The sequence below is a fragment of the Arachis ipaensis genome, chromosome B01, assembly GCF_000816755.2.
Source record: "Arachis ipaensis cultivar K30076 chromosome B01, Araip1.1, whole genome shotgun sequence".
Classification (NCBI taxonomy): Eukaryota; Viridiplantae; Streptophyta; class Magnoliopsida; order Fabales; family Fabaceae; genus Arachis; species Arachis ipaensis.
In genome coordinates, this window is record NC_029785.2 from 6909725 (window position 1) to 6920057 (window position 10333).

General features: G+C 29.8%; 1 protein-coding gene, 1 long non-coding RNA gene and 1 other non-coding gene across 3 annotated transcripts; 1 reads left to right on the plus strand and 2 right to left on the minus strand.

Moving 5' to 3' along the window:
- Positions 2655–2738, minus strand: TRNAL-CAA. The gene has a single exon. It is a non-coding gene; the product is annotated as a tRNA-Leu (tRNA).
- Positions 4996–8540, minus strand: LOC107614240. The gene is made up of 4 exons (XM_016316494.2): positions 8135–8540; positions 6842–7040; positions 5784–6510; positions 4996–5369 (listed from the first exon to the last, which is right to left on the minus strand). The coding sequence occupies exons 1-4, from the start codon at positions 8337–8339 to the stop codon at positions 5163–5165; spliced, it is 1338 nt and encodes a 445-aa protein (XP_016171980.1). The 5' UTR covers positions 8340–8540; the 3' UTR covers positions 4996–5162.
- On the plus strand, positions 7047–7930 carry LOC110269201. Its single transcript, XR_002358260.1, has 2 exons — positions 7047–7315; positions 7359–7930. It is a non-coding gene; the product is annotated as an uncharacterized LOC110269201 (long non-coding RNA).

Below are 10333 nucleotides of genomic sequence, written 5' to 3' on the forward strand. Positions count from 1 at the left end.
GGTTGTGTCATGTACACTTCCTCTGTGAGTTCTCCATTAAGAAAAGTTGTTTTCACATCCATTTGCCATATTTCATAATCATAGTAAGCTGCTATAGCAAGTAGAATCCGAATAGATTTGAGCATTGCCACAGGAGAAAATGTTTCTTCATAATCTATTCCCTCCTTTTGACGGTATCCCTTGGCAACTAGACGGGCACAGCGGAAGTAATAAAGTAATCCTATTGATCTATTTTGTGCTTAAAACTTTATTGAAATAAGATGGGTTAGATGCCAATACCTGAGTACCCTAGTGAATGAAAACTTTCTCCTTCGATAGTACGAAGGTACTATGTGTATCCACACCGAGACTGATAGTACGAAGGTACTATGTGTATCCACACCGAGACTGATCCTTGTTGTCAACTCCTTGACCAATGGATTTAACTGAGAAATTTCTTGCAACTCCTTGCACCAGCAATTCTTCACTAAGAATTGGAATATTTGTGTATGTGGAGGTAAAAGAAAAAAACTTGTGTTGTCTTTCTTTTATCATATACACATATATAGTATGAGATTGGTGACTTAACAAAAAATACAACTCCTTCCATCTTTTCAGCTCTTGGCTAACTTTTAGAGTACGGTTTAATTGTCAAACTCTAACTTGTTACCATTATTATAATGAATTATGAATGACTTAAGAAACTCATTTCTTAATTCATTCAAACCCCTTGACCAAGGCATTGTTTATTCCATTCATTATAATCGTAGAGCTCAAACTCATTACCATAGTTGATGGATTCCATTTTGACTAATCATTAATTCTACAAGTATTTAAATCATACCCAATGTCCATTCAACTAACACCGTAGGGTGTTAGGTGTCCGGAATCAAAGTATAACAAATACATTGTCAATTACTATGATAGTCGCAGGTCAAAGGAAAATTCTAATATTATGTTCATCATAAGAATATCCTATTGACAAATATACGGTAACTATAACCATTAGGAATTCTTAGAGTGAGTCAGTTCAATGGTTATATCTCTATATATACCATTTATATATATAATTTAATAAATGAGATCTATTAATCTTCATCCAATGAAGACTATTATATATATATTAATCTATCCGAATCACTAATGTCCCATTTTTAGTGATTCTACGATTAAGAACAATTTAAATTAAAAGTACTCAAAAAAACGTATATCTCATTATTACGATCCCTATCGTAATTATTCGTTTCTAATTTTAATTAAGGACACTATCATAAATTATAAAAGTTTATTCTTATAAAAAGAAATAATAATAATAATAATTCACAATAGTATTTTGTTGGACATACACACTTATCTCCAACAGCAATCTTCTCAAACATATTATCATCCAAGCCTTGATGAATGATAGTAAATACACATTGATCTTTCTTTTTTTTTATTTTCTAATTCTTTCTTCTGAGCTTCTGTTAGCTTCTCCACATTCTCTGGTTCTACATACCCTTTCTCAACCATCTCCCACACTCCTTGAGCACCGAGAATTATTTTCATTCGGGCTGCCCAATTCTCATAGTTGAGCTTAGATAATTGTGGGTATTGAAAAGATAAAGTAGTTCCTTTTGACGAAGATATTTTATAAGTGGCTCTGATACCACTTTGTTGGAAAATAAAAGAACAAGGCACACACACTCACCAAGAATATAAAATGAAGAGGAATGTATTGAATGTATTTGTGTGTTGTTATTTTGAAATGATTATTACATATGTATTTATACCTTTCTTTGACATCTAAATTTAATACATCCTAATAAACAAATGGTTTAAATTAAAATTAAATATAGACAATTTATTCAAACCGTGGTTTCTATTTATTCTTAAATTCTAACCATCAAGTTTATTTTTAACAGCCACAGCATCCTCTTCTCAATAACCTTGCGACCCTCCAAAATACTTTATCAATCCCAAAAATATTTACCTTTTAGAACTTCAGATGGTAGGAATTGTGGCTGAGTAGCAATTTTTTAACACTATTTGGCTAGAAGAGCTAGGTTATAAGCACCCAAATATTTGAAACCTAACCCCTTCTAATTTCGGTCGAGTTATAATATCCCAATTGATCCAAGACATTTTTTTCTCTAAACTTTTTTGTTTCCACCAAAATTAAGAGAGAAACTATGAATTTCTCTAATAAGTGTGTCCGAAAGTCAGAAGCAAGAGAGAGAATAAATCAGAATAGCCTCTCCAACGTCTTTATTAGAACATGTTTACCTACTTAAAAAAATACATATAAAATAGAATAATGAATATCTTGAATTATATATGCCTTTTTATTTTAGAAGTGACTTTAACTTGAAACAAACAAACTCTTAAAAATAATACTTGTTTAAGATTGAAATCAAAACAAATAATTTTACGAAAATTTATGTTTCCAAATGTGAGAAGTGGGATTTGAACCCACACCCTTTGGTACCTTCCTAACAATATATTATAGTTTGGAAAAGTTAGTTAAATTTGATAATAAGCAATCTTTTGTATAAGTGAGATTTACTTCTTATAGCTTGAAAAATGTATATGAGATAGAATAATGAATATCTTGAATTATGTATGTCTTTTTATTTTAGAAGTGATTTTAACTTAAAACCAAAACAAATAATTTTACGAGTTATTATTTTTCCAAATGTCAGAAGTGGGATTTGAACCCACACCCTCTCACAAAGACCAGAACTTGAGTCTAGCGCCTTAGACCACTCGGCCATCCTAACAATATATTATAATTTGCAAAAGTTAGTTAAATTTTATAATAAGCAATCTCTTGTATAGGTGAGATTTACTTCTTATAATTTGGAAAATATATATAAGATAGAATAATGAATATCTTGAATTATATGTCTTTTATTTTAGAAGTGATTTTAAGTTGAAACAAATAAATTCTTAAAAATAATACCCATTTAAGATTGAAATCAAAACAAATAGGCGCCTTAGACCACTCGGCCATCCTGACAATATGTTATGATTTGGAAAATTTAGTTAACTTTGATAACAAACAATCTCTTGTATAAGTGAGATTTACTTCTTATAGTTAAAAAAATACATATAAGATAGAATAATGAATATCTTGAATTATATATACCTTTTTATTTTAGAAGTAATTTTAACTTGAAACAAACACACTCTTAAAAATAATATTTGTTTAAGATTGAAATCAAAACAAATAATTTTATGAAAAATTATCCTCTTACGAAGACCAAAACTTGAGTCTGGCACCTTAGACCACTCGGCCATCTTGATAATATGTTATGATTTGGAAATTTAGTTAACTTTGATAACAAACAATCTCTTGTATAAGTGAGATTTACTTTTTATAGTTTAAAAAAATACATATAAGATAGAATAATGAATATCTTGAATTATATATACCTTTTTATTTTAGAAGTGATTTTAACTTGAAACAAACAAACTCTTAAAAATAATATTTGTTTAAGATTGAAATCAAAACAAATAATTTTACAAAAAATTATTTTTCTAAATGTTAGCGTGGGATTTGAACCATACCCTCTCACGAAGATCAAAACTTAAGTCTAGTGCCTTAGATCACTTAGCCGTCTTGACAATATATTATAATTTAAAAAAGTTATTTAACTTTTCATAACAAATAATCTCTTATATAATTAAGATTTACTTCTTATAGCTTGAAAAAATATATATGAAATAGAGTAATGAATATTTTAAATTATATATGTCTTTTTATTTTAGAAGTGATTTTAACTTAAAACGAACATATCCTTAAATCATTGAATCATATAATATTTGTTTAAGACTAAAATTAAAACAAATAATTTTTATGAAAAATTATTTTTCCAAATGTTAGAAATAGAATTTGAATCCACGTACTCTCAGGAGGACTAAAATTTGAGTCTAGTACCTTAGACCACTTAGCCATCTTGACAACATATATTTCTTCTAAAAATCTTATATTTTACAGAAATTTTGTTCACAATAGTTTACAAAAAGCATTTTAGCAAGCAACCTTTTTTTTTGTTCACGAGCAAGCAACTTGAAAAATGTCTTAAAATTCCAAGACCCCAAAAAAAAGAGAAATGTCTTAAAATTAGAATTTTTTGTGCGTCTACAGTATTTCTTTGACCGCTAAGTGCTAACATTAGTTTGATCCATAGAATGATTCTCTTTGGGACTACTTATATTTCATCTCACAATTGAATTGGGTTAATTGAATTATATGAAACCTATATCCCGTAACACTGAAGTTTTACTTAAATTGATCAAAATTATTATCAGAGATTGATTTTAATGAACTGATATTTTCTTGTCAATGTCATCCAATCAAATTTTTTTCTAAATGACCAATGAAGTAATGGAATAAAGAGTAATTTATGTTTCACACATGATAATATACTATTAGATGTTTATTTAACCTTTTGCTACATACAAATTAGATGTTTATATGACCATTTATGTTGTATATGATAATATACTATTACATATTTATCTAACACTTCCCACGAAAAGTAAATGCAAATTATATTTAGGCATATTATTATTCATTTAATTCTTTGATTTGATTTCCCTGAAATGTGACTTCTCTTTTCTTATTGAAAAATCAGATCAAAACATCAAAACAAAGCATAATGCACACGCACTAATACAAGGCCACATTAGCCAGCCAAAAAAAAAAAAAAAAAGAAATGCAACCTTCTCACAAGTATAATTCGATTAGAATTTAGATCCTCTAAATTTTGAATTTTTATTTTAGAGTGGAAAGTGTGATCTCTCACTATTGAATAATTTCTCTCTCATATTTTCTCTTAATCCCACCTATAAAATAAAGGATGAAAAATCACACTTTATCCTCTAAAGTGGTGAGTTAAACGATTAGTTCATTTTGTCAAATGGAAGTTGATATTTAGAGATTCATTTTGTCAAAATCAAAATCTTTCAAATGTCAAAATGGTTGTTTACTCTTAAACATATAAAATAAATAAATAAACACTAGAAGGCCCCTACAAAAGTTGGACATTTGATATAAAGGATAAATTTCTTATATACACAGCTTTGATCAAACGAGAGCTTGATATGAAAAATATCAACATATTTAACAAGGTATGATAGATGTTGATAGATTAATAAGTCAAATAAAAAAAAGGGATGATTAACAACATCATCATTCATCAGGACCTAATAAACATCATATTCCTCTCTTCTATCACACCCATCCTGGGAATGTCACTATGAACATAGTTGCCACCATTGACAACTTCCCAATGCAACTCAGAGAGATAACTCTGGAATTGAGGTCTCTCTACTCTTTCATAGTGATACCTTTGAACTGTTCCACCAACTGCTTCTCCCATATAATTTGAACTGCCACTATAGACCTGAGAGATGATTAGGGAAAAAGCATATTTTAAGGACATAGTTGCATTGTGAGAAACATTATTTGGACGTCTAAAAGTAGACATTTTGGAACATTTGCCACCACCTAAGAATATGTGTTTTTCTTTCACTATATAATGTCATGAAATCATTTTTCTCAAAAGCTTAAGCCACATGAATGGTATATATCTCTAACAGATAGGATGTCCATTTTTAGATATATAAATAATAATGTATAAATCATAGGACAATGCACCAAGATAATCTTGTAACTATATATCTTAGTTAGATTTATGATAGTACACCATATACCAAGTTTGAATTGGTTCACTAAATGCATTCCCCAAATAATATATCTCTTTGTTTATAATTTATAAACCGTTTTTTATGCTGAAAGAAGTCAAACAAATACATACCTGGTAGCCTTCATTTCTAGCAACAAGTGGCAGTCGAGTGATATCCATTGTTCTAACATAATATGTTTGAGAATATCTAACATTAGTTGATGTTGGCCAAAGTTGGAAAGGATTCAATGGCTTCATTGGTTGCAAAGGCTGCAACAATCTCTGAGAGCTCTGTCTCATACCCTGACCATAATAGTAGGCAGCACAATGAGCAGCTCTATGGTGTGTTGCATCGACATTGTTCAGGTAGCCACATCTGATTGAAGCATGTTCATTTGACAAACCATAGAGTGATGAGTCTGATGACACAATTCGCGGGAATTTCGAAACCTCACTTGATTGAGAATAACAATTGAGATCAACTGAAGTAGTTGGTAATTGCTGCCTAGCATCTTGTATTTCTAGATATGGGCGACATATTTGCTCTCCTGAACCCCTTTTCCTTTTCCTCTCGCACTTCCTCATTGTAGCTCTAATAAACTTGTAAGTGCTGCACATTCCGAGTGGAAAGGGTTCATCGCATCTACCACTATCGCCTCGCTTGTTGTTATAACCAGGGTAATCTTCTTTCCTGAAGTCGGCAAGCTCGATCAATGTCAATAAGCTTTGTTCACCAAGCTTCTCAATCTCCCAGTTGCTGAAAGGAGGACTAGTCTTATGATTCACATGAATTTCACCATTAGCACTAAGCATGCAACTTGCATTCTTGAAGAAACCAAGCACAAGATCTTTATGCTTCCTGTAAAGTTTAGTAGGATAAATAGTGGAAAATGAAATTCAATATAAACCAAAAAGTAAAAAAGAAACATAGTAGAATACTACTACTAGTAGACAACAACTTAATGCGAAAATAGAAATACTCATGATGAACGAACAATTACAAGTCAATAACAATTCTATAAAAACCAAATATGTGCATATTGAGAAGGTTAATTCATGTTCTTAACTTTGTATATTTAAGAAACACATACTGAATAAGAAAAGACATAACTTAGTTATACTTGATACTACTATTATCCATGAACAATAACGAGGAATCCAAATATATGACTGGTCACTGGAAAACTTACTTAATCACTGTCAAGTTGTCTTCCTTTCCATGGAAACCTGCATGAGGAAAGTTGAATATAATGCGATCAAACCTGCGCATCTTCAATTCCAGAAGATACTTCATCTTGGTTGCATCCACTCCGTAATACAAGCACGCTCCTAGCTGTTTTAGTTCGTCTAAATTCGATTTCGCTTGCTTGTAGTTCTTGGTAACATCATCTTCATGAATGATGTGGACAGCATCAATCAACGCCAAAAGTCAGGCAGAATCATTTTTTCAAAGAATCAAAGTAACAAAAGAATTACACTAATTAAGGGTATGCTTGACTGAAGTGAAAATGATAAAGGGGGAATAAAAGAAGCATTTGCATTAGAACAATGTAAGCTTATAAGTTATCCCTTATCTCACTCATCCCTTTTCCACCATCCCATCTTTACTCTAGCCATATAACACTTGAAAGAGTGATATTGTGAACGTTGTGTGTGCTTGCTATGTCTCATATACATATATCCTCATATGGGAACCAAATCAAATAGGTCACACACCTAATCCAATGGTAGAAGAGTGTGCCAAGTGATTACAAATAACATAACTCATTTTAAAACATTTCCCTTAATAGTTATTTATGGGGACTATTTTGACTCCTCAAGGACCAAAATAAGCACCAACCTGAAAAAACAAACATAACATGAGCAAACACTAGCTACCAATACCATACAATGTCCTGTGAAACGGGAAGGGAAAGTAAATAAAAAATTAAAAAAAGAAAAACACATAAATATAAATTCACTAGTTTACAAGCAATTTCACTAGTTGTGGAGAACCATAACCTGGTTAAAAGGTATAAACAAATATCTAGAAAGTGATTCATCATTGTTAAAAGTTACACAACACAAGCCACAGAATAATAAGCTAAGAGAATAATGTTTTTTTTTGTCCATGTATCTTCCAATCCGATCAGCCAAGAACTAATCCTTATGGATATGAACCTCATCTCCATTTAAGGTTGACTACTGCCTAATGGGTTGCTGCATACAAAAAGGTGGATTCGAACTTCTACACTTGCTTAATAGTTCATTCTAATCTTTTAAACACAAAAACAAGGAGACTAATATTTTAAACACAAAAACAAGGAGAACAACAATATATATATATATATATCCACCCTAATTTTTCCCGCGAAAGGGGGAAAGGAACATTCAATCATATATACATAAGTATCCATCAAAGACCCAAAGTTCGAAACTTTTACATTAAACAACACGAGAATCAAGAGAGTAATAAAGAATCATAGTGAAAATGAGAGAGAGACCATAGGAATCAAGAGAAGAAGCTACAATGTTGGAAGCAGAACCGAAGGATCGTGCGAGTGAAAGAGAGAAGGAGAAATCACCGTCCCCAACCAACAGTATTTGGTGATCACTTGAATAGTGTGTTACCCATTTTGCACCTACTTCTTCTTTCTCCATGCTCCAATTCAAAGCTTTTCTTCTTTTCTTCCTGTTCTTCCCTTTCATAGAGGTATGGATTTTTTTCTTTCGTTTGTTATTGCTTTTCCTTTTTTGTCCCACTTTTTCCAATCAACACGTTCCCACCTTACAGCATTTTCTTTTGTCTTCCTTAGGGAAAAAGCTTGAATTTTTCACGTTATATATAGAGAGTGGAAGTGGAAGAGACATGCATCACTGACAACCGTTCCATTATTTGAATTTGGCTTTATTATGAATCAAATCAGAGAATAAGAGAGAGTTTAATTTGGGAAAATTCCGTAACTTTGCTATTGAAATAATTAAAAGAAATAGTGAAACGGAGTAAAAAAAGAAAAAATAATAAGAATTTGTACCCATAAACTTTATGAAGATAAAAGTATTTATAAAGAAGAAAATTAATATTATACTCATTAAAAATAAATTTTGTACAACAAAAATACTTAAATTCTAAATTTTTATTAATTTTTTAATAAAATTTTTAAATTATCCCATCCTTTATCTTCAACTTCAATTTCATCGTTATTTCTTTTTCCTCGAATCTCTCATTTTTATATTTTTTATTTACCAACACTTTAATCATCAACACATCATCTCTACTACTCTTTTTATAATCTTTACATACCTGCATTCAAGCATCAAACCAACCAGTGTTGTTGGAGGTGTTGTGAAAAGATGGTGGCGATGCAAAACTCAAACTCGCAAATTCGCGACTAGTATGAGAAGATTATATCATTTAAGTTATAAATGATTGGTACAAATAATTATTTTTTCAAAATAAAAAAAAGTCACATTATTATTATTATTTTCTAAATTACTACTTTATTAAATTATATTAATATACCAAAAAAGATTTAAGAAAAAGTGACCGAGTAAAATCATTTTCTAATTTCTACTATTGTAAGTCAACTATCATCATTACTTTTCTCTAATCTTTTCGTTAAAGTTTCTCTTTAATTAGCAGTGAGAATTAAGACCGTGACTCCGTCAGAGTGAGAATTTCTAGTATATGACTAAATAAAATGATGACTTTCAAAGGAGATAGCTTGTGCCACAAGCTATATATAATTAGCTTATTACAGATTTACACTTAGTTACATAAATGGTAGAGTCTATAATGTTTATGATTTTATCATTAATTCATTATAATAGTTATAGTTGTTAAACCGTTTTAATAACATTTAAAAAATATTATAAAAAATAAAATTATATTTTAATAATATTTTTTATTTTTAATTTTAAGTTAAAAAACATTAAATAATAAAACATTGTTACTTTAATTTAAAAAAAAATTTACTAAAATTATATAGCTACTATAATCACCGCAGCAATAAATTTTGATGATAATAAATATCTATCTCCCTCAAGCTTGGTTAGTGAAAATCTAGAAGCCTGAGCTTGGCTAAACATGATTGAGCGAATAAGGAGCAAGAATTTCAGTTAAAATGTGTATTGAAATTGGTGGTAGCAATGCAACTTTACTAATCCAGATTGAGCTCTCTCCCTTTTACTGTAACAATCCATTTCTATATTTTAATTCTTTCATGGAGTATTGGGTTGGCTACTATATTAAGAGCTAATTTGTTGTTACAGTACGTTGTTTTGGGTATGTAAAAACTAGAAAAAGATCACAAGTCTCTCATATTGTAATTTGTAAAGAGAACGAACCAACTGGCTTCTTTACCAGCCAATAGCACTCTTAATGTTGTCATGTTAACCACCGAACTGAACCTACGAAGGTGTGTATTTGGATTTAAATTTACAACCATTAGTTTATATAAAATTGATTTTACAAATTTGATTTTGATAAAGAGTACATTTATATTAAACGTAATTTATATTTAGTAATCTTTATATCAAAATGGATTATAGTAAAATAAATGTTATTTGAATTATACTATTTAAAATTACTTTTAAATAAAAAAATTATTAAAAAATATTAATTTAAATATTTTTTAACTATTATTTTAATTTAGATATTTAAATAGATGTGTTATTACTTAATTTTATAATAAAATTAATAT

Excerpts from the sequence above, each read along its gene's own strand:
- LOC107614240 (XM_016316494.2), bottom strand. The coding sequence starts at position 8,339 with ATGAAAGGGAAGAACAGGAAGAAAAGAAGAAAAGCTTTGAATTGGAGC. Across the intron at positions 7,041-8,134 it reads TTCTTCTCTTGATTCCTATG|ATGATGTTACCAAGAACTAC; the intron begins GTCTCTCTCTCA and ends TCATTCATGAAG. Across the intron at positions 5,370-5,783 it reads CTAGAAATGAAGGCTACCAG|GTCTATAGTGGCAGTTCAAA; the intron begins GTATGTATTTGT and ends ATCATCTCTCAG.